This window comes from Petromyzon marinus, chromosome 42 (assembly GCF_048934315.1).
Source record: "Petromyzon marinus isolate PM22_M1 ecotype Great Lakes invasive population chromosome 42, UKy_Petmar_22M1.pri1.0, whole genome shotgun sequence".
NCBI classification, from domain to species: Eukaryota; Metazoa; Chordata; class Hyperoartia; order Petromyzontiformes; family Petromyzontidae; genus Petromyzon; species Petromyzon marinus.
The window spans coordinates 6,712,137-6,736,105 of record NC_133708.1 but is presented as its reverse complement, the minus strand read 5'-3'; the positions used below and the strand labels follow the sequence as shown (position 1 = coordinate 6,736,105).

Genomic DNA, 23,969 nt, shown 5'->3' with positions numbered 1-23,969 from the left:
AGCGCCGCTGGTGCATCCGTCAGCCTTGTCAGTCAACGCATAAAAGCTGAGCTTGTCTCGTGACCTCCTGCCAGCAAACGAGCCTTCCGCACGGAACGTAATTGCCCTCACGGTGCACCTAGCCTGGCGCAGTTGCTGTTGCGACGTCACCGTGACGAAATAACGGATGCCGATGTCGCTCGCCACCGACGTTATCCCTCGTCGGGATCTGAACTCGGGTCCGCAGGGGTTCACGTTGTGCTGGGGTGCTTAACCGCTCGCCACTCCACCCGGAAACGGTGTCGCATCCTGGGGTTAATGACAGATGGCAAATTGGCGCTGTGCGCGCGGGCACAGGGAGCAGCGGTTGGCGAGCCGCGCTGCGAAACCCCGCGGCCCCAATTCGATTCCCACTCGCGGCCACCGACGCCATTGTGACGATTGGCTGAACCGGTCCTGGGCCCCTTCTCCTAGGTCGACTCGGCTGCTCAAATGTGGGTTCCTGGTGCGGTGTGTAAACATCGCTAATTGGGAGGCAAAGGCGGTCGGGGGTGGTGTTTGCCACCACCCCCTTGTGCGCCCGTTGTGCCGTCCTGCATAATTTCTACTCGCTTACGGCACTTGCCCCAACAGTCTGTTGAAGGCTGCACGGTGGGGAATCTTTGTCTGTTGTCTCTGACAGAGAGAGCAGGGGCCGAGGAAGCGAGTGGAGAGATGAGGCAGGCGTCGGCCTTCGGCCAGCAGAGCTCCAAAGCGGTGAGCGCCGTACTCTGGACCTCGCACGTCTCCGCGGGCACTCGCATAGCGACTCCACGGGGGTTGTGATGCCAGCTGCTGATGGTGACGCCGATGACGCTCTGTGTCCCCCTGTGCCGCAGCTGGGTTTGAGATCCCGGTCGTCTGCTCGGGGCGGTGGGGGTGACGGCGCCCGAGTCATCGAGCGGACCGCGACGCCTCCTCCTCCCCCCCCACCTCCTCCTCCCCCGTCGCGTTCGGCGGGCACGCACGGCGCCCACCCCCACGCCGGCCCCACCGGCGTCAGCGCCGGCCCGGCCTCGCTTGCGGCTCCGGATTTCCCGCCGGGCCTGCCCGCTAACTCGTCGAGCCTGGCGACGCTGCTGCACGGCGCCTACCCCCTCGCCTCCGCCGCTCGCCCTCCCGCCGTCGCCGCGTCTATCGCGTCGCCGCCGCCGCCGCCGCAGCAGCAGCAGCAGCAGGGCCAGCGCAGCAGCCTCACGACGATAACGCCGGGAGCTCTCCACAGCTTCGGCATGCACAGCCTCCCTGCGCGGGGGGGCGGCGCCGCTCCTCAGCAGCAGCACGGCCACATGGGCTCCTCGCACTTTGTGCACGGGCAGAGCGCGATGCTGGCCATGGTTCACAAGCACCACCAGCAGCAGCAGCAACAGCAGCAGCACCAACAGCAACAGCAAGTGGCGCCCTCCACCACCACCGCCACCACCGCAGCCGCCGCCGTCCTGCAAGCGCACGGCGGCACCGTGGCCCCCACAACGATGGCGGCCGGGGAGCTCAGCCCCCCGCCGCACGGTGCGGCTCGGCTCGGCTTTGGACCGGCGCTGCCGCACGGCTACGCGGTGGCGGCGGCGGTGCAGCAGCAGCAGCAGCAGCAGGCGCACCGCCTCAAGGAGGGCGCGGTTGCTGTGGCGGCGGCGGCGGCGGCGGCAGCGCCCAGGATTTTGTCGGTGGAGCGAGAGACGAGCGCTGCGATGAACCAGCAGCCGTCTGTGCTGCTGTCGGCCAGCAAGGCAGGCAGCCTCAGCCTGCACTACCAACATCAACATCATCAGCAGCAGCAGTCGCTTCAACAGGCACTGTCTCAACATCAGCAGCAACAGCAGCTGCAGCAGTTGCAGCAGCAAACACGAATACAACAGCTGCAACAGGCTCGGCCGCAGAGTCAAGTGATGAGTCAGCAAAAGCTTCAGCTTCACCATCACCATTATCATCAGCAGCAGCAGACACAGCAGACACAGCAGCAGCAGCAACAGCAGCAGCAGGCGCAGCATGTTTATCAGCAACCGCAGCAGGGGGCGGCTGCCGGCGTTGCGCCCGTCTCTCCAAACTCTCCCGTGGGAGCGGCGAGCACGGGCAAGACGCAGCCCCCGCTGGCGTTCCAGCTGCTGCAGCACCACCACCACCTTCAGCAGCAGCAGCAGCAGCAGCAACGCGCAGCGAGCGGCGTGGACCGGGCGGCGATGGCGCAGCGCACGGCGTTCCGGCAGGCGAGCGGGGACGGCCTGGCGCTGTCGCCGCCGCCGCCGCCCGCTCTGTGACGATCCTGCGTCGCCGGGAGACAATTTACCCCTCCGCTCCTCGGGCCTGAAGATGCGGAGGGGAACTCGGCGGAGGAAGGAGCCCGCCCACGGCGCGGCCCGCCTGGCCCTCTCGGTCGAAGTTGTCGCTGCGAAAAGACTCCTCTCTCCCTCCCGTCTGCCTGTCCGGTGCGCGGCGCGCCTCTGGGGGAGAATTGGGGGGTAGGCTCGGCTGGGAGGGCGGTGTGGGAGAAGTTTACCGAACCGCGACGAGGGTCGTGGCAGAGATGTGTTTTGTGTTTTTTTTCATCGTCGGCTCCTGTGCCTGCCTCGGGTGCGGCCCCAAATGTCACCTGACGTAGTCGGCGCCCCCGGGAGCCGTGCGTAAACGCGGGTCGGCCGCGCCACCGTCGCCGTCGCGGCCGTCACCGTGACCGCGCGCCGCCGTGGGCGGGGTCGCGAGATTGTCGCTGCCCGCGCCGTCGTCGGCACCGCCACGCCTCGCCCGTCGACCTCGGCTGCACGGCTCTCGCGGCTTCCGACCGGCCCCGGCCGGAGACGGAACGAGGCCGCTGGGCGAGGTCGCCGCTCGCGTGCCGCGGGGCGACCTTCCGCGGACCCGGCGTGACCCCGCGGCGGCGAGGCCGTCTCGAACCGGGCAGCACCTTATCCTTCGGGCGGATTGTAAACGAGACTACGAGTGAGAATTGTGGTAAACAGACCAACCGGCAGACTGTGTAGATATCGTGTAGCAAACCGTTACGGAAATTAATTTAAAAAGTTTTAAGATAGGAAGGTCAAGAGTTCACATCTCGTGGGGTAGGGAGGTAGAATTGTCTTATCACCTCTCGGGGTGATTCAAATAACTTGTCACTGTGGTTAAACCGGAGCAGTTGTGGAAATGTGGAATTTCCACCACTGCTTTCTGGCCACCAGCGGGTATGAGCGCCGCTCGATGCCTCGTTCGCTTGCGCGGGGAGGTGCCGGCGTGCGGTTTCACTCTTCACGAGGATTGGTTCCTAATGTTTCATAAACAACCCCTCCGCGTTCCGCTGCCGCACGCCGTCGAGGTCGCAGCCCCCCCCCCCCCCCCGTTCCACGCTCCCAAGCGTACCCGACACGACGTTCAGTTACGAGGGCAGTGTTTCGATGTACATTGTTTTTTAATTTGTCAGTTGTATGACTTTTGTATAATGTGCTGTACAAGTAACGGAGGAAGAGAGACGACGACAACAACAAAAAACACTTCTCCGTACAACGCCTCGGAGCCCGCGGGGCCCACGGCGCCGTAGAGCGACGCTGCCGGGCGGCCCGTCCAGTCGCCCCTCTTGTCCGGCGCCGGATGACGGCTCGTGAAAGCCAGCTGCGAGCGCTGGGGGGTCGCCGCCGTGCCGGTCCCCCCCCCCCCCCCCCCCGTAGACGTAGAGGCCCCTCGCTGCACAGCTGTCGGGGCTCAATCGAGAATAAACCACCGCTCTTTTTACCACGACACCGTTTTTCATTCCGCTGCATTTGTTCGCAACTCGGCTGAGGCCCACGGACCGAGCGCCACGGGGCTGGCAGAGCGCAGCGCGAGCACTTTGCCTTCTGCCAGCGGGCACGCTCGTTGCTCGGCGGCGCCGGTGGCGTCGGCGCGGTTATTGCCGGCGTGCGACGCAAAGCCTTGGCCCTCCGCCGCAGACCGCGCGCTTCGCCCCCCACCCCGCCCACCCCTCTGCTCCCCCCCCTCCCCCCCCCGGGCCGCTCGCACGCCACGTTTACATCCGCCGTGCCGGTCTCCGTTTACATCGGAGACGACGACGACGACGAATCGCCGAGCGACAACGGGAACGACGAGAAGCCGACGGCACGATGGCGGCGCCGACGACCGCGATGGCGACGAGCGACGAGCGGGTTGCTTGCACATTTTTGGCCTTTTAGCGTCGTTTATTTTTTTTATCGCGGACGTCTCCGAAGCTGGCCGCGGACATTTTGGGCTCTCGTTCACTGGGACTGCTTCTTCGAAAACCGTCGAGCCAGAACTTCGCCGCTGAACCGAACACGCCGCCGTAAAAAAAAAACATTTTAGGGTGATTACAAAAAAAAAAACCACACGCAACGCAAAACAGCGTCCAGGGCGAGGAGCACCCTGGAGGATTTTCGTTTTTTTTTTTTGGGGGGTCAGAAAAACTTTTATCGTAAATCTCCTGAGCGCAGGGTCCTTGTCTGTTTGATGTTGAGAGCCGTGTACATCTTGCGTGCCTGCGAGCGGAAGCTGCGGGGGAAGCCAGCGGCAGCGGCAGCCGCGTCGGTTGCTTCAATAGAGGTCATCTGCAAACACAAGTCGGGTGACGTATCAGTTGGCCTCCTGGAAAAGAGCGCGTTCCTCTCTGGGGTGTAGCGGCGAGGCAGCCGTTTGGCCACCGCGAGGTCGCGCGAGCGCTGTGGGGGGGGGAGGTGTGAGGGGCTCTGTCTGCGAGCGTGGCGGAGCGAACCGGCGTGCGTTCAACAGTTTATGGATTTTAATTGAAAATATTAAAAACTCACCCGGACATTTTTAAACGTTTTACCTGTATCGATATTTTTTTTTCTAATTTCTAAAACGTTTGGATCTTGTCCGGCGCGGGAACATTGGCTCGCGCGCAAATCCTCGGTGCGCGCGTGCGAGCCGATTTTATTTTTTATTAACCAGTCGACCTAAATTAAAGCATGGTAACGTTGCCACAAATTGGCGGAGGCGACGGATGGCGCGCGCGCGCGACGCCGGGCTCTTTTGCGGTCACCTTGGATGAGCCGGCGGTGCAAAATCTCCCGTGCGTTGGTGTCCTCTGCATCGTCTCGCTGCCTTCCTCCGTCCATTCCGTCCGCATTGGTCCAGCGGCCGGGCGCGCGGATCGAGGCCTGGCGTGTGTGGCTTTGCTCGCGTCTAAGGAATTGTCCTTTTTGCAGAAATCCCCACAGGCAAATCGCAATTCGCTCGAGAATAAATAGATCGGGATGAGTCTTAGTTTTACAAAAGTGCTCTGGTGCATCGGTCCACTGCCAGTATGGGGGCCGCGATTGTTGCTGTGTATACTCCCCATTGAATCATTTGCGGTGTAATTTTGCAAATTTGAACCCTGACGGCGGCACGTTCTGGCACACGACGGCCTACTCTTGCGAATGACGTCGAGGGATCTTCAACGTCTGCTGCGAAAGCAGCCTGCGCATATCGTGGTTATCGGGCGCGCAGTACTAACCAGGGCGTGGCCGCTGGATTCGAACCGTGAGCCTCTGCAACGCGCTGCCACTGGGTCGCGGCGCTGCCTCGTCACGCCGGGAAACGACCCTGAGAGACGATGCCTCGGAACCACCACGGTCTGGTGCAGGGCCAACGCCACACGGCGTTCGCCTGCACCCTGCAGAGCGCGCGTGTCGCCGTGCGTCCGTGTCACTTGTAGCGATGTCATCGGCTAGATGAGACAAATCAATATGCAGGGTGCCCGTGAAGGTATCATTAATTGTTGAAGAGGAATAGACGGCTTGAGCTCGGTTAACAACAACAATAATTATTTACCCAAGAGGGTCCTGCATTGGGATGTTTGGCCAATGACAGTTTCATTGTATGGGGTTTTTTTTTTAGCTATGGGAGGATTTATGAGAACCTGGAGACAACGGGGTGGAACATACAAACTCACACTGAGAGGCGACCAATTCGGGAATCAAACCAGGCTCTTATTACTGTGGTGTGCAAGTCTTTCCACCGCGTCTCACACGCGCACACACAGGAGTGTGTATTCGACCTTGCAGTTCACACGGCTGCCTAACTCTGGTTCTTGGCCAACGAATGATACCTCCATGGACGGCTGCCCGCGTTGTACATGAGGGCTCTGTGTGGTCATTTAGGGGTCGGCACGCTGTGCAGGTGAACCCGGTGGGATCACGGGCGACTGAAAGCAGGTTTTCGGTGGTACCGTTAAAAGTGCCCTCATCCGGCCATGGAATGAGAAGACCGGTCACACCGAATGACGCGTGGATTTACTTTTAAAAAATAAAGCCGAAGAAATAGTGTTTACTTTTATCAGTAGGGGCACACTATAAAACCCAAAAAGAGTAAAAAAATTTACTTCCCCCCACCAGAAATTTCTCTGGGGATGAAATTTGTTCAGAACTGTGGAACTCTCCGTGCGGTTTGGCACGCGCGGGGTTTGTCACCCAGAGGCGCGTGTTCGATGCCACGCTCTGCCAGCGGCGTCGGCGGTCTCCGTCACGCGGAGATGCGGCAGGTCCAGCGGAGTGCTCTCCTAGTCGATCCCCTGGACACGACTCGCTTTGCATCGGCGCGACTGGACGTGGGCGGGGGTAGGGGTGAGTGCCGGAGTGCCGGCGCGCCTTCGCTGTCTGGCCGAGTTCACGCTTCGCCTCTGAAGCCGCTGCGCCGCGTGCCGTCTGTTCGTTGGGGTCGCCCCTTCGGTGCCGGCGTTCGCAAAAAAAATTGGCCGCCGTGAGCCGGCGCGGAGGTCGCGATGCCGAGGGGACGTTGAACCTTCGCGAATGATCGCGCGGCTGCGTGCGGTTCACGCGGCGCCTTGCGGCTCGGAACGCCTCTCCGTCCCGTCTCGGGAGAGGTCCGTGTGCGTGTGTGTGCGTGCGTGTTTGTGAGCGACTGACATTCTGCGCGCGAGAGGTTGGGGCGCTTAGCCCCGCGTTGAGATGAACGTTGTTAGACTTGAGGCCGAGGCCGGGCTAGGGTCACATTGTCTGTTTGTGAAGAATTTAAAAAAAAAATAACTGGGACCAACACTAAATGTGGAATTGTGAGTTGTGGAGGGCTCGTGTTTGTGAGGTGTGGCTGCTGGTGCTGTCCCACGAGAAGTGGGGAGAGCACGTGGGGTGCAATGCTGGCCGTGGCCTCTGTGCTGCCTGCACGGGCGGCTTGGGGATTGGTCCGTACCAACAACGAGCTTTGGTGTCTTGGTCGACGGCTCTCTCCAAGGCAATCAACTCGCCGCCCTTGATAAACCTCGTGTCGTTTTAAAATCCAGGTTTTAAATCCACATTTTAAAACCCAGATGAGTCCCAGTTATGGAGCCTGCGCCAAGACGGCGCCGAGCAGCATCCAGCGCCAGTCTCTTCATGGGGGTCCTTCCCGGTACAACCCTCAAGCGAGCCACCTCGCCGTTGTTTACAGGAGCTGCTACGGTTTGTCATCACAGTCCCCGTGAGAGAGGAGGGGCGCCTTGAGTTGCGGAGTCCGGGACTCATCGCTCGGGGCTCTCGAGGGGGCCCGCCACCCGAACGGCACTGTGTGGGGGCACGGCTTCCCGACGTCCCTCGACTCACCCGGCCCACCGGCAGCTCGTAGCGGGAGGACCCCTCGTGGGTGGACGACGACGAGGAGGAGGAGGCCGTGGGGGCGGCCACAGGCCGCGTGGCTGCCCGAGATCGATCGTGATCGTCGAGACTCGGCGATAACAGTGGCGAATATCTTACACGGTCCTGGGCCTCCTCTCGGTCGACTCGGCCTTAAATAAGTGCACGGTGCTGTGTAAACGTGGCGCAGCGCCAACCGCTACACTGCCGCTCCCCGCACCGCGGCTCGACAACACAGGCACGCACACAACACGTGGGTGCATTATGAACACAGAGAGAGCGGGGGGGGGGGGCTGAGGTCACTCGTAAGTGTCTTTTATTTGGCAAGTGAACAACAACAGAAGCCCGACTACAACGGAGACACAAGCGCCCCGCACGACGCCATGCAGGCGATACACAGCACGAGACCGCACGGCCGACAAGAAGCCACTGCCACTACCAATGCTCGCGTCTCTATTAAGGCGATCAAGGACATTTACTGACGTATAATTTTTTTTTTATTCTTTCAAAATATTTGCTGTTCAGCCACGGCCACCGAAACACGAAGCGCAGTGGAGAGTTTTAATTTTGAGCTGGAGAAGGGAGAGAGATGGGAGGTTGGGACGCGCGCGCCCCCTTCTCCCGCCGTCTCTGTAATGCCTCCTCGAGGCTGGAGGACTTCCGTTTGCTGGGAAAGGGGTCCCGCTACGGCTGGTGGGTGCCGATGGAGTGCACTCGCTGTGTTGGCACATCCCCCTCGTCGCGGTGCCCAGAGAAACGCCCCGCGCACTTGGGAGAAACCGCGCCTCTCCACGCACGCGGGTCAACATCCCACTTGCTCTACTGCCTGCTACAGGTCGCACGGCAGGTAGGGAGGGGGTGGGGTGGTGGTCTCGCGCGCAGCTGGCCGTCGCCCCGTGGACTGCACTTGTGTGGCACCGCAACCAACCGCCACCGCACCCAACTGCCACCACCGCCACCACACCCAACCGCCGCCACACCCAACCGCCGCCACACCCAACCGCCGCCACACCCAACCGCCGCCACACCCAACCGCCGCCACACCCAACCGCCGCCACACCCAACCGCCGCCACACCCAACCGCCGCCACACCCAACCGCCACCACACCCAACCGCCACCACACCCAACCGCCACCACACCCAACCGCCACCACACCCAACCGCCACCACACCCAACCGCCACCACACCCAACCGCCACCACACCCAACCGCCACCACACCCAACCGCCACCACACCCAACCGCCACCACACCCAACCGCCACCACACCCAACCGCCACCACACACAACCGCCACCACACACAACCGCCACCACACACAACCGCCACCACACACAACCGCCACCACACACAACCGCCACCACACACAACCGCCACCACACACAACCGCCACCACACCCAATCACCACCACCACCCCCAGCCATCCTCACACCCAACCACCACCACACCCAGCCGTCACCACACCCAACCACCACACCCAGCAGTCACCACCAGCCACCGCCACACCCAATCACCACCACCACCCCCAGCCATCCTCACACCCAACCACCACCACACCCAGGTGAGTCTGCTGAACGGTGTCACGTGGCGGTGAAGCGGGGGTTTGTAAACCATCGGAGCTGCAATAAGTGGAATTAAATGTGAACCCACTAGGAATATAATCAGATTTGTTTTATGCGCTCATGACTGGGCTGAGACCATCAAATCCCTTCACTTGAGAACCCGGATTAGTCAACTCGTCTGTGCGCGTCTGCGGGTCTCTGCGAGTCGCTGGGTCTCTGTGAGTCACTGATGACTGGGCTGAGACGATCAACTCCCTGCACTTGAGAACCAGCACAATTGCTGAGACCTCGATTTCCAAACCAGGTGTCACAGTCGTGCCGGCTCCGTGGCCCGTGACACGGCCACTATGAAACTCGTGAAGGAGTTCGCCGCCCTGTATTTGACAAGCCCTGGTGACGTGTAAAGCCTCTTGGGATGCTCGCAGCTGCCGGCGGTGTGCAGGCACTGCACGGGCTGTTCCACAGAGGCACCAGCCGCTGTTAAAAGCGTTGCAATTTGCCATCGGGTTTGAGCTTCGCAGCTGAAACGTTGCTTGGAAAAAACTAATCCCCGACAAGCTGAGAAGTCTCGAGTGTGTTCCTACTCCGCACTATGAACCTCGCTCACCCGAGTTAAATTCCCGGCCACGGCTATCGTCAGTGGCGACGAATTTTTTTTTTTAAACGGTTCGGTTCCCCCGGGGTCCACGTCACCCCCTTCACCAAACAGCCAGTGGCCGTGCGTGGTGACGTATGGTCGACCACGTGTCGTCAACGTCGACCACGTGTCGTCAACGTCGACCACGTGTCGTCAACGTCGACCACGTGTCGTCAACGTCGACCACGTGTCGTCAACGTCGGCCACGTGTCGTCAACGTCGGCCACGTGTCGTCAACGTCGGCCACGTGTCGTCATCGTGCCCCTAGAGTAGACGGCGTCGACAAAGAGCCGGGGTCGGTCGTGCAGCAGCAGCAGCGGTGACGTCCCCACGCCGACACGGCGATCACGTGTCCACGATACGCGCGTCCACCGGACCGTGCAGACACCAATTGAACGTTGGCGGTCTCTACGCCCAAATGATGCCGCCAAGTCCACGCTCGCACGACCTTGGACGTGAGGAACTAACGAGACGAGATGGGAAAACTCGTTTTCTTCGTGTGGCTAATGTGGGTGGAGCGCAACGGCTGGAATGTAATATGCAACAGGAGACGACGTGAACGAGGCCAGCACGACACAGCCACCGCTTCCCACGTCCCAGGTCTCGCACGAGTAGAGGGGGCGAGTCTCCGTGATGCTCAAGCAGCCGCTTCACTTGAGAACTCGGGTGTCTCGTCGTCAGCATCATCACTCCAGGGGTCGATAAAACGATGACCACCCACTGAGGCAAGCGGACGGGCGAACGGACGGTCACCTTTTAAAGGACGTGCGCATTGCTCGTATCGAAATGTGGAATTTCCACCACTGGTTCAGGAGGTGAGCTACTGGTGGTAGTGGTAAACGCGTCGGGCGAGACCAGCGATCCAGTCACCAATCTCACATCTCAGCAGGCAGAGGGCGTTGGCGGTGTCCGAGCGACTTCAATCGGCACCACTTCAATCGGCCTCCCTCGTTCAGAGCAGGGGTGGCCGAATGAATCGATTAAAAGGGCAGGCACTGGTGGCCACACTGAGCCCACGGACAGTCGGGAAGCGCTGTCTTTCAGGTGTGTGTGGTGAGCCACACGGAGAGAGTTCAACCGATCAGAATTTCCCTCCCCTCCCTGCGTATCGGACACTGCGCTTATGAACCCACGCAGCCTCTCTCTCTCGGCCCGTTCCGAATTCGAAGAAAAAGCGAAGTCAAGAAAGAGAAAACATTCGACTGACCGGGTTCTCGTGCGTCGCAAAAATCTGGGATGTCAACCCGCGACCTGGCACGCGCAGTGCCCGCTGGAGGCAGCCGAGCCCCGCGTGGTGCCCTGGGGGCTCCTCCGCTCGCGTCGCGGTCCGGGTCTCACTGGCGCTCGATCCTCGTGTTGCGCTGGCGGCTGATAACGCGACGCGCAGTTCACGCGGACAGGATTTCACCGCCACGTGTCGCGGTGCCTTTGGTCCCCTTCTCTCTTGGAAACGTCGCCTTTTTGTGTCTGTGTCGCTGCGAGTAAAACGTAAAAGTGTGCGCCCGATATTGAGGGGGACACGCGGCGCTCTCCCTCGACTCGCGTCTCAGCAACCGCACGCGCGCGCGGCGGAATTCGCACTCGCCCCGCGGTGCAATTAGACAGACGGGCTGGCATGTTTGTTTGAATCGACGTGAACATAATCGAACGTTTTTGATCAACTGAACGTGTCGGTGATTTAAATTGTCAAAACATTTACTTTGTCCTGTTATTATTATTGTTGCGCTGCACAGCGTTTGTCAAATCACGGGTGGCCTTGATGGCGCAGTCGGCTCTCGAGGCACGTGCTCGGTCGGCCATTTTAAAACACGGGTGACGTCAAACTCGCAGAGAGAAGAGCTCGCGTTGATTTAGCGTGACGCATACGACAGATTTTGTTGATTATAAATGTTGTTATTTAGGGCAAAGACCTCGGCACTCGTGCTGATGGTAATTTAGTGAGCCACAGTGAAGATGCTCGAGCAAGTAAAACCTCACTCGCGCACACACACACGGGATGAATGGCGAAATGGCGCTAAGTCTACGTGCTGCACCGCCCCTGTGTCTGGGTGTCATCGGGAGTTTCCGGAGCGGAGGTTTCACCTCGCGGTCTGTAGTCGCAATCACCGAGGTCGTAATTGTATTTTGTTTGTGTAGTTATTGTCCCAAGGTTGCGGCAGTTGCGGATTAGCTGGGCTGGCTTAATCGTTGTGTTTTTTTTTTTAAAGTAACATTTTAAAACAATCTGGATTCATATTTCTCGGTGCAGTCAATTTATAGGTCTGCCCCCCCCCCCCCCACCATTCCCTTGGTGTCAAACCCCTGGCGCCCTTCTGCTGGGTCGAATCCCCTTTGATGTGGGGGTCTGTGAAGGTCACGGGGGAGGTGCGTCAGCCATGACAGCTGGGAGGTTTTACTCCACAGCAACAGAGCTGCGTGCCGTGGCCTTTAAGGCCCAAAGCACAGCAGCGCAAGAGACGCCTCACCAACGGGAACACGAACACCGACGATGGAACACCCATAGGATTTCATCCTCGGCACCTGGTAAGAGCCATCTCAGTGTCTACGTGAACCACCACCGGCACCACCATCCCTCCTTTGTTTCGTTTGTTGTCCTTCCCCCGCACCAACGACTAGCGCGGTTGGCTTTGTGCGGTGCGAAAGAAGTTCAACATCCGATGCACACGAGTCTCCCAAGCGGGCACGGAGCGTCACGAGCGAGCAGCACAGCCACAGTGTGAAGCACCGAGAACACAAATCACGGCACCACGACAGCTACAGCACTCACCACTCCGCTCACCACTCCGCTCACCACAGGGCTCACCACTCCGCTCACCACTCTCTCCCCACAGGGCTCACCACTCCGCTCACCACAGGGCTCACCACTCCGCTCACCACTCTCTCCCCACGGCGCTCACCACTCCGCTCACCACTCTCTCCCCGCGGTGCACACCACTCTCTCCCCACAGGGCTCACCACTCCGCTCACCACGGCGCTCACCACTCCGCTCACCACTCTCTCCCCACGGCGCTCACCACTCCGCTCACCACTCCGCTCACCACTCTCTCCCCGCGGTGCTCACCACTCTCTCCCCACAGGGCTCACCACTCCGCTCACCACTCCCCACAGGGCTCACCACTCCGCTCATCACTCTCTCCCCACGGTGCTCACCACGGCACACACCACGGCGCTCACCACGGTGCTCACCACTCTCCACGGCGCTCACCACGGCACTCACGGTGCTCACCACTCTCTCACCACGGCACTCACCACGGCACTCATCACTCTCTCCCCACGGTGCTCACCATTCTCAACCCACGGCGCTCACCACTCCCTCCCCACGGCACTCACCACTCCCTCCCCACGGCACTCACCACTCCCTCCCCACGGCACTCACCACTCTCTCCCCACGGTGCTCACCATTCTCAACCCACGGCGCTCACCACTCACTCCCCACGGCACTCACCACTCCCTCCCCACGGCACTCACCACGGACACTCACCACCACCCCCCCCCCCTCCTCCTATTCTTCCAACGCGACCCGCGGTCCCAGACCGGACATCTCACGTCCCCTCGCGCCCGAGGCGATAATAAAAATGCGGTTATCGAGTATAATACACATACTGGATAACCACGTGATGTTAATACTAATAATTAGTGTAGTAATTACACACGGGTCGCGGTGCTGGGTTGGTGCTGCGCGAAGGTTGAGAGGAGCGCGCTGTTGTCTGGGTCCTCCTCCTGCTGCTGCTGCTCCTCCTGCTGCTGCTGCTCCTCCTGTTGCTGCTCCTCCTGCTGCTGCTCCTCCTGCTGCTGCTCCTCCTGCTGCTGCTCCTCCTGCTGCTGCTCCTCCTGCTGCTGCTGCTGCTGCTCCTCCTCCTGCTGCTGCTGCTCCTCCTGCTCCTCATCCTCGCCCTCTCGAGTCGCGTGGCATTGACGACGGGCGGCGTGAGACACGACTCGAGGAGCGACGCGACCGGCCGCTCTGTTCGCGACTCGCGTAGCGACTCTCGCGGGGTGGCGAGAGAGTCGGCACGCGGGCGTGAGACGCGTTGCGTGAGAGAGAGAGCGAGAGACGCGTTGCGTGAGAGAGAGCGAGAGACGCGTTGCGTGAGAGAGAGAGCGAGAGACGCGTTGCGTGCGTGAGGATGAGAGAGCGAGAGACGCGTTGCGTGAGAGAGCGAGAGACGCGTTGCGTGTGAGAGAGAGAGCGTGAGACGCGTTGCGTGCGTGAGGATGAGAGAGAGCGAGAGACGCGTTGCGTGACAGAGAGAGAGAGAGCAAGAGACGCGTTGCGTGACAGAGAGAGAGAGAGCGAGAGACGCGTTGCGTGACAGAGAGAGAGAGAGAGCGAGAGACGCGTTGCGTGCGTGAGGATGAGAGAGAGAGAGAGCGAGAGACGCGTTGCGTGACAGAGAGAGAGAGAGAGCGAGAGACGCGTGCGTGAGGATGAGAGAGAGAGAGAGCGAGAGACGCGTTGCGTGACAGAGAGAGAGAGAGAGCGAGAGACGCGTGCGTGAGGATGAGAGAGAGAGAGAGCGAGAGACGCGTTGCGTGACAGAGACAGAGAGAGAGAGCGAGAGACGCGTGCGTGAGGATGAGAGAGAGAGAGCGAGAGACGCGTTGCGTGACAGAGAGAGAGAGAGAGACGCGTTGCGTGCGTGAGGATGAGAGAGAGAGAGAGCGAGAGACGCGTTGCGTGCGTGAGGATGAGAGAGAGAAGGCGACGGGGCCGCAGCTCAATGAGCAGAGCTCGCGCGAGCCTCGGCACTGCGACGTCACGCCGCGGGGAGTGCGAAGTGGATGGACGAGAGGCCACCTCAGGCGGGAGTGCTGGGGCTGCGTGCCCGTGGCCCCGCCGTGGGACGCACCCCCACCACCCCCCCACCCCCCACCCCCACCACCCCCCACCCCCACCACCCCCACCACCTCCCCCCCCACCACCACCACCACCACCACCACCCCCCCCCCACCACCACCACCACCCCCCCACCACCGCCGCCTACTTCATGACGGCGCGGACGGCGCGCCGGAGCCGCCGCAGCCGCGTGCCGCTGGCCCGCGCGAGCCCCACGAGGCCCCGCAGCTCGAGCGCCTCCTCCGCCTGCGGGGCCACGGAGCGGCGCTCCCGCCTCGTCACCCGGGCGCCGCCGCCGCTGCTGCCGGTGGTGGTGGTGCCGCTCATCGCGGAGTTGGCGGAGGAGGCGCTGCGCTCGTCACTCTCGGAGGGGTCGATGCGCTTGACGCGGATGAGCGGCTCGGCGGGAGGAGCATCTCTGCGGACTCGCTTCACCCGGGCGCGCTGCTGCTGCGGTGCCGCCGCTGCCGCCGCTGCTGCTGACGCTGCCCCCTTGAGTCTGCGATCCGCAGCGACTCCATCTCCGCCGTCGCCGTACCCCGCCTGCTGCTGCTGCTGCTGCTGGAGCTGCGCGTCGCGACGGTACCGGGGGCGCACATCGTTGCCGACGTAGCCGTCAGCGGCGGAGCCGAACAGATAGCCCACGATGCGACCCAGGGCTTCCTCGTCCAGCCGCTGCTGCTGCTGCTGCTGCTGCCCAATGCCCTCGCCCGCGATGGTATTGGGCAGCTGCTGCTGGGACGAGGAGGAGAGCTGCTGGCCCCAGCCGCTCCGCACTGCCGGCGCCCTCCAGCCCCCCGCCGCGCCCCCAGCGCGCTCCGCCGCCGCCTCCTCGCCCAGCTCCGCGGCCAGGGCGCGCACGAGGGCCTCGGCCAGCTCCGCGTACCCCAAGTCGCCCTCGGTCGCGTCCGGCTCCACCTCGTCCTCCTCCTCCTCTTCCTCCTCCTCCACGTCGTCGTTTTCATCGTCGTCATCGTCCTCCACCTCCTCCTCCACGAGGTTGTCCTCCAACTCGGGCTGCTGCTGCTGCTGCAGCTGCAGCAGCAGAAGCTGCTGCAGCTGCTGCTGCTGCAGCTGCTGGGCCCTGGGTCCCGCGCCCGGGTACCCCGGCCCGTAGCCCAGCGCGGCCCGCAGCTGCCCCTCGGCCGCGTACTCGGCCGCCAGCTGCCGCAGCCGGGCGAGCTGCGGGCCGCTCAGATCGGCGAGCCCCGCGCCTCGCTGCTGCTGCTGCTGCTGCGACCCCGCGGCCTCCGCGAGGCGAGGGCGGCCACCGGCGGCTCCCGGCGGTCCCATCATGGCCCCGGGCCCGCGGCCGTAGGGCCCCGGGCCGCCGGCTCCCGGCGCCACGAGCATGGCGCCCTCGTAGGGCAGCGCCGCCTCCAGGCGCGCGGCCAGGGCCTGCGGACGCGCGTGGGGGTACGGGCCCCCCCGCAGCGCCACCAGCCGCTCGGCCTGCTGGGACAGCAGGGGCTGCGAGGACGTGGGGGGGAGTGGGGGGTGGAGTGGGGGTGGAGGGTCAGGGGGGAGTGGGGGTAGTGAGGGTGGAGTGGGGGTGGAGGGTGAAGGTGGAGTGGGGGTAGTGAGGGTGGAGGGAGAGGGTGGAGTGGGGGTAGTGAGGGTGGAGTGGGGGTGGAGGGTCAGGGTGGAGTGGGGGTAGTGAGGGTGGAGTGGGGGTGGAGGGTGAGGGTGGAGGAGGGGTAGTGAGGGTGGAGTGGGGGTAGTGAGGGTGGAGTGGGGGTGGAGGGTCAGGGTGGAGTGGGGGTAGTGAGGGTGGAGTGGGGGTGGAGGGTGAGGGTGGAGGAGGGGTAGTGAGGGTGGAGTGGGGGTAGTGAGGGTGGAGTGGGGGTGGAGGGTCAGGGTGGAGTGGGGGTAGTGAGGGTGGAGTGGGGGTAGTGAGGGTGGAGTGGGGTGGAGGGTCAGGGTGGAGTGGGGGTAGTGAGGGTGGAGGCGGGGTGTGGAGGGTGAGGGTGGAGTGGGGGTAGTGAGGGTGGAGTGGAGGTAGTGAGGGTGGAGTGGGGTGGAGGGTGAGGGTGGAGTGGGGGTAGTGAGGGTGGAGTGGGGTGGAGGGTGAGGGTGGTGGGGGGGTGGAGGGTGAGGGTGGAGTGGGGGTAGTGAGGGTGGAGTGGGGGTAGTGAGGGTGGAGTGGGGTGGAGGGTGAGGGTGGAGGGGGGGTGGAGGGAGAGAGTTTAGTGTCTGCAGTGTGACCACAACTCGAGACGCTCAAGGAGACGATGTCCCCCTCCCTGTCCCCTGGGGCACGGCCCGCACGCGCTGCCCGAGAGGCCCGGGGTGGGGGGGGGTCTCGCTGAACGCCCCCCCCCCCGTGTCGTCACAGAGACACGGGGACCTCGTGAGCGAGCGAGGGGTGGGGAGGGAGCGAGGGAGGAAGGGGAGGGAGCCAGAGGAGGGAGCGAGAGAAGGGTGGAGAAGGAGCGAGGGGTGGGGAGGGAGCGAGGGGAGGGGAGGGAGGGAGCGAGGGGAGGGAGCGAGGAGAGGGGAGGGAGCGAGGGGAGGGATTCATGTTTACAGAGGCAGTCGTCCCCCTCCGCCTCGCGCTGACTCTGTGGAGCTGCAATCGCGAGATGTCGGCCTCCCTTTGTGGGGGTCTCCCTGCCGCCCCCCCTCCCTCATACCCCCGTTCCTCGTCCAGGATCTCTCCACCAGCCCGTGCAGTACACCACGTGGGGGCTACTGCACGGTGGAATCGCTATCATTGCGATCTCGAGATGCGGCACAGAAACGGGATGCACATTCATTTTACGGCGAGTGAGAGGGCAACGGAATCTACAGCACGGACGGTTTCGGAAATGGCCATTCATTCAGAGCGCATGAGCAGCAGAGGAGAATGAGCGACCTCCCATGAGGCCACGACTCACTGGTCTTGCCAGCACAGGCTATGTAGGCTACACGGGAGAACTTTGTATTTGCGGTGAGTGGTGGCGCAGCGGTTGGCGCATTGCCCGACTCACCATGCGACCTGCATTCGATTCCCAGCGATAGTCAACGTAAGTGGCGAGTGTTATTTGGGCCTCCCCCAAAGTCGACTCGGCCTTAAATAAGATTACACTGCGTGAACATCGCAACTGGGGAGACAAAAGGCGGCCGACGGGCGTGATGCTGGCCACCCACCCCCTCGTGTGCCGTGTTGGCCTTAACAGGTGCTCGCTAACAGCACTTGCTCCAAGACTCTGTTGAAGACACACGGGGAATCTTTGGTGGTGGTGGTGGTGGTGGCTACGCTGTTGCCCGTGGCTGCCATTGATTCAGCGCTGTGGAGCCAGCAGCATTGGGGGTTGGTGGATCAGACACGGATGCTTTTGTGAAAATCCATTCCCCGTGGGCGTCGAGGAGATGCTATAACCTTCGCTCGCCAGGAGATGGTGGTACAGCAAGTGAACTAATCGCCATGTATATTCTTGGTTCTTTCGGTAGTCACGTAGAAGGGAAACAATAAAATAATAAAAATATAAAACAATACAATTCTCACGACGTTTCGACTGCAACACAAGCAATCATCATCAGGTGTGAAACCCACAGCAAGGAAATTTGAAAAAAAGTGGTTTTCACACCTAATGATGATTGCTTGTGTTGCAGTCGAAACGTCGTGAGAATTTTATTGTTTTATATTTTTATTATTTTATTGTTTCCTTTCTACGTGGTGACTTTACCGAAAGAACCAAGAATATGAATCCTGCAGTCACGAAAGCTTTCAATCATAATTTAATCGCCATGTGTTTCCATCTGTACGGGAATTGAGTGTCGCCCCCTCGCGAAAGGCGTGGGGGTTTTTCCCAGGTGCTCCCCTCTTGTATAATAATCACTCGTCGTGAATTTGGCCGAGAACATCTCGGACGTTAAAAAAAAAACCCCGACGCCAATGTCGCGGCAGTCCTGGGACTCGGCGTGGCCCCTGCTGGGCCAGCGAAGAGGGTCGGAGCGAGGAGGCGGTGAGCGCGCCTGGTCTGCGCCTGCTGCTCGTGGGCTGCTTGGCGTCAATCCTACGCGAGATCGCCCAGTTGGCCACCACCCTCCCCTCCCTCCCTCTCCCTCCCCCTCCCTCCCTCTCCCTCCCCCTCCCTCCCTCTCCCTCCCCCTCCCTCCCTCTCCCTCCCCCTCCCTCCCTCTCCCTCCCTTCCCCTCCCTCCCCCTCCCTCCCCCTCTCTCCCTCTCCCTCCCTCCCACTCCCCTCCCTTCTTCCCTCCGCCTCCCTCCCTCCCCTCCCCCCTCCCTCCCCCCCTCCCTCCTCTCTCCACTGCTCCGTCCCCACGCCTCGGCCGAGCGATGCGCACATCAACAAAATGGCCTCGGCCGTCGTCTCGCTCCCCGCGTTCCGCACGCCGTGCGGTCCACGCCCCGACAGCCCCCCCCCCCCACGCCCCGACAGCCCCCCACGCCCCGACAGCCCCCCACGCCGTCACTGAGGGGGTGCCGATGTTTGGCTGTGGAGCCATTGACACCGCCGATCGGTGCGGTGTGGGCAAGGCGCGGCCGTCAGGGGAGCGTCAGGGAGTGGGGTTGGCGTGGGGGTTGGCGTGGGGGTTGGCGTGGGGGTTGGCGTGGGGTTGGCGTGGGGGTTGGCGTGGGGTTGGCGTGGGGGTTGGCGTGGGGGGCGCCATGGGATCGGGGGGCCGTGCGGCCAAAGCGTTCGAGAGGCGCGTCACTGTCACCGTATTTTGCGTGGGCATGGGGCTGAGACCTTGTCGCGTGTGTGGTGTATGTGTGGTGTGTGTGTGGTGTGTGTGGTGTGTGTGGCGTGTGTGTAGTGTGTGTGGTGTGTGTGTAGTGTGTGTGGCGTTTGTGTGGCGTGTATGGTGGTGTTTGTAGTGTGTGTGTGCGGTGTGTGTGTGTGGTGTGTGTGGTGTATGTGTGTAGTGTGGGTGGGTGTATGTGTGTAGTGTGTGTGGTGTATGTGTGGCGTGTGTGGTGCATGTGTGACGTGTGTGTGGTGTGTGTGGCGTTTGTGTGGCGTGTATGTGGTGTGTGTAGTGTGTGTGTGCGTGTGTGTGTGTGGGGTGTGTGGTGTGTGCGTAGTGTATGTGTGGTGTTTGTGTGTGTCCTGTGTGTGGTGTGTGTGTGTGGTGTTTGTGTGTAGTGAATGTGTGTGTGGGGGTGTGTGGGGTGTAGTGTGTGTGGGGTGTGTGGGGTGTAGTGTGTGTGGGTGTGTGTGTGATGTGTTGCGTCGTGAATGTGTGTGTGGCGTACGTGTGTGGGGTGTGTGTGCTGTGTTGTATAGTGAATGTGTGTGTGTGGTGTGTAGTGTGTGTGGGGTGTGTGTGTGTGTATGTGTGGGGTGTGTGTGTATGTGTTGTGTCGTGAATGTGTGTGGCGTACGTGTGTGGTGTGTATGTGTGGCGTACGTGTGTGGGGTGTGTGTGTGTGTACGTGTGTGGGGTGTGTGTATGTGTGGGGTACGTGTGTGTATGTGTGGGGTACGTGTGTGGGGTGTGTGTGTACGTGTGTGGGTGTGTGTGTGTGGGGTACGTGTGTGTGTGTGTACGTGTGTGAGGTATGTGTGTGTGTGTGGGGTGTGTGTGCCGAGTGCGGGTGTTAACGGCGCGTCCCACCTGCCAGAGTTTATTACCAGCGTGCTGTTTGCACACCTGTGCATGCGCAATAGCCTCTCATTTTGAAGCAATCACGGCCTTCATCACCGATATTTGTGTGCCGTGTGTGTTCCGTGGGCGATTTCATCGTTGAGCCGATGCGTTGTGCCGATAAGTCGTAGCTGATGCGCCATTCATTCTGTAAACTCGTAGCAACGTTGGCGAATGATGACGATGGTGCTGCTTCTGTACGTGTGTTCAACTTCTTTCGCACCGTACGTAGTCAACCGTGCTAATGGGAGGCGCTCTTCAATGGCTGGTCGCTGCAGCTTTCGCTCTAGTGAATTCGTCGCTAATTGAGATGTTTATTTTAAGAACCCCCCACTCAGCACCATTAGTCAGTGCCCAAAATCGTTATTTTACATTCAGAGCGGGCTCGCTTTGAAGCAGCGAGGCAGTGGAGGAGGAACGATCCAATAGCCGAGCGGCAGCCATGCCGTACACACAGCAACAACGCGCAATCCCTCGCGGCAGCTGGCGCCGGTTAAACCACACAACAACACGGAACACGCGTGGTGGTGAGCGTACATATACGTGTGTCATGCATGTGTCATACGTGTGTGCGGCGATAACGCATTGCGCGTCGTCATTAATGTATAAACGAGGCATCTCGCGAGCGTGCACAGTGACACAAAGGGACGCTGGGGTGACGCCGCGATGGGAATGGAGTCGTTCGCTGTGGTCGTTCGCTGTGGTCGTTCGCTTCGAAATTTTGCAGCGGCAGCGTTTCGAACTCTCACCTTGGCCGTGGCGCTGCTGGCGATGGCGAGGACCGCGACGAGCATGGAGACGGGCAGAGCCATCGCTGTGGCGAAGAGACGCGGGGGGGAGGTCTCGAGGAGAGCTCGGGGTGGAGAGCGCACGGGGAGAGGGTTTGGGTGGAGAGCGCACGGGGAGAGGGTTTGGGTGGAGAGCGCAACGCTGCTGCCGCTGTCCGAGGTGCTGAACAACGGAGCGGTGGGAGGAGGAGTAGCGGAGAGAATATGGCGAGGCAGGCGGGGAGGGGCCCTGTGGTGTTGGGAGGGTGGGGGAGTGGCCTTGGCGAATAGGGGGTGGATGAGGAGGGCGAATAGGAGCGATAAGGAATTCGGCTGTGCGTGTGTGTTGGTGAATAGGATAGATATATGAAATGGGGCTGTGTGTGTGTGTGTTGGTGAATAGAAATGAGAATGCGGATGTGTGTGTTAGTGAATAGGAGGGAAAGGGAATGGGACTGTGTGTGTTGATGAATAGGAGGGAGTGGGAATGCGGCTGTGTGTGTGTGTGTGTTGGTGAATAGTGGCAATCGCACGGCTGTGTGTGAGTGAATAGGAGAGAAAATGGGGATGTGTGTGTGTTGGTGAATAGGAGAGATACACATGCGGCTGTGTGTGTGTTGGTGAATAGGAGGGAGTGGGAATGCGGCTGTGTGTGTTGTTGAATATTATGAATATTAGAGAGAGGGAATGGGGCTGTGTGTTCGTGAATAGGAGAGAAAATGGGGCTGTGTGTGTGTCGGTGAATAGGAGTGGTAATGCGGCTGTGTGTTAGTCAATAGGAGAAATAAAGGGAATTGGGTTGTGTGTGTGTTGGTGAATAGAGATAATTGGGTTGTGTGTGTGTGTTGGTGAATTAGAGATATACATGTGTAGAGGTGTTAACTACGCGCTGTTGTGTAACCTGCATTGCCATCAGGGCAGTGCAGCATTACCCCTGGGTACAACGGTTGGGGTCAGTTGAGGTGAAACGGATCGTGGCCAGGGTTTGGTACGAACCAATCAGACGGTTCCACGTGGGAATGCATGATTGGTTCTACCTGGCCACGAAGGGGTATAAGACGGGTGACCCAACGGACCTCGGGGAGTTCTCTCCCTGCACGAAGATAGAAGACTGGGCTGAAGCCTAGCTAGGACCCTGGACCAGCCTTTCAGCCCTTCTAAGGGCTAAGGCTCGGCATACCCAGTGGTCAGGACCCACCGGGCCAGCGGTGGGTCAGATAGCCTCCCCTAGGTCCTAGCCGGAGGACTAGGAAAGCGGTAGACGTGTGAGTCCCGCCAAGTCCGGAGGCTGTACCTCCTTAGGTATCAAGGAGGTTAGCGGTAGACGTGTGAGTCCCGCCAGGTCCGGAGGCTGTACCTCCCTAGGGTATCGGGTGAGGGGACCGAATATCCCTCTGTGTGTGTTAAGCGTTGTATAAGGAAATAATACAATAAACAGAGTGTGCCTCCTAAAGAAGTCTGCTCGTCCTTACAACACTACACATGGAATGGGGCTGTGTGTGTGTTGGTGAATAGGAGAGAGGGAATTGAACTGTGTTGGTGAATAGGAGAGACACAGGGAATAGGGCTGTGTATGTGTTGGTGAATAGAGGGGGAAAATGGGGCTGTTGGTGAATAGGAGAGAGGGAATTTAACTGTGTAATGGTGAATAGGAGAGATACACATGCGGCTGTGTGTGTGTTGGTGAATAGGAGGGAGTGGGAATGCGGCTGTGTGTGTTGTTGACTATTAGAGAGAGGGAATGGGGCTGTGTGTTCGTGAATAGGAGAGAAAATGGGGCTGTATGTGTGATGGTGAATAGGAGAGATATACATGCGGCTGTGTGTGTTGGTGAATATTGGGAATATTAGAGAGAGGGAATGGGGCTGTATGTTCGTGAATAGGAGAGAAAATGGGGCTGTGTGTGTGTTGGTGACTAGGAGTGGGAATGCGGCTGTGTGTGTGTTGGTGAATAGTAGAGTGAGGGGGATGGGGCTGTGTGTGCTGGTGAATAGAGAGGGGAAATGGGGCTGTGTTGGTGATTAGGAGGGGAAATGTGGCTGTGTGTGTTGGTGAATAGGAGTGGGAATGCGGATGTGTGTGTGTTGATGAATAGGATAGGGAATGGGGCTGTGTGTGTTGGTGAATCGGAGAGAGATCATTGGGGCTGTGTGTGTTGGTGAATATGAGAGATACAGGGAATGGGGCTGTGTGTTTGTGAATAGGAGAGAGAGGCAATCGGGCTGTGTGTGTGTTGGTGAATAGGAGCTCTCCCTGGTTCTGTAAGGGCATGTGGGTTGCAAGGCCGCGCCTGTAAAAGGAGGCGAGTGGTGCTGCGTGAATGAGCAGCGGGTCACTGTGACGAGGAATGCATCACCAAAGGCAAATATCCCCCGTATAGCCTTAACACCCACCCCCTCGCATAACACACGAGGGGGTGGGTGGCCAACACCACGCCCGGCCGCCTTTGTCCCCCCAGTGGCGATGTTTGCACATCGCACCGGCTACTCATTGAAGGTCGAGTTCCATCTGGGGCAGGCCCAGAACAGGTTCAAATAATCATCACTGTTGTTGGCCATGAGCTGGAATCGAAGTCGGGTCGCCGGGTTCGTAACGCAGTGCGTTAACCGCTGCGCCACCGCTCCTCATCACCGCTCCCCATCACCAGCGCCGTCCCCGCCCTCGGCCGCTCCCTCCTCCTCCTCCTCTTCCTCCTCCTCCCGGCCGTGACCTCCCCGCGTGCTGCTCACGTCGATGACGCGGTGCTCATCGCGAGCTTGGCGGCCTCTTCATCGAGCAGCGGAGGCCTCGCAACCAATGAAGACAAACACGACACGTGGCATAATACAGCCAATGAGGACCTGGCCTCGGTGGCCACGCTGCTGCACGTGGGTGCTCGAACCCAGCGCCGTGGAGGCAGCAGCGAGGGTTGATGGATCACACAAAGATGTTGTGAAACTCCCTTCTACCCGTGGGCGTTGAGGGAGTTGCCACAAGCCTGGCCCGTCAGA

At 60.7% G+C, this 23,969-nt stretch overlaps 2 protein-coding genes across 7 annotated transcripts in view; one reads left to right on the top strand and one right to left on the bottom strand.

Annotated features, from left to right (window-relative positions):
* LOC116951164 (uncharacterized) overlaps positions 1-9,671 on the top strand; it is a 93,025-nt gene extending 83,354 nt beyond the window's left edge. For all 6 annotated transcript variants that reach the window (XM_076073476.1, XM_076073475.1, XM_076073474.1 and 3 more), the window contains 2 exons: positions 662-735; positions 858-9,671. In XM_076073476.1, the coding sequence (XP_075929591.1) occupies positions 662-735; positions 858-2,273 (1,490 nt within the window). In that variant the 3' untranslated portion in view covers positions 2,274-9,671. The remainder of the gene's footprint in view (positions 1-661; positions 736-857) is intronic.
* A 5,071-nt stretch (positions 9,672-14,742) lies between these two features.
* LOC116951248 (uncharacterized) lies at positions 14,743-23,283 on the bottom strand. The gene is made up of 2 exons (XM_032969748.2): positions 20,962-23,283; positions 14,743-16,088 (listed from the first exon to the last, which is right to left on the bottom strand). The coding sequence occupies exons 1-2, from the start codon at positions 21,022-21,024 to the stop codon at positions 14,763-14,765; spliced, it is 1,389 nt and encodes a 462-aa protein (XP_032825639.2). The 5' UTR covers positions 21,025-23,283; the 3' UTR covers positions 14,743-14,762.
* Between the last annotated feature and the right edge of the window lie 686 nt (positions 23,284-23,969).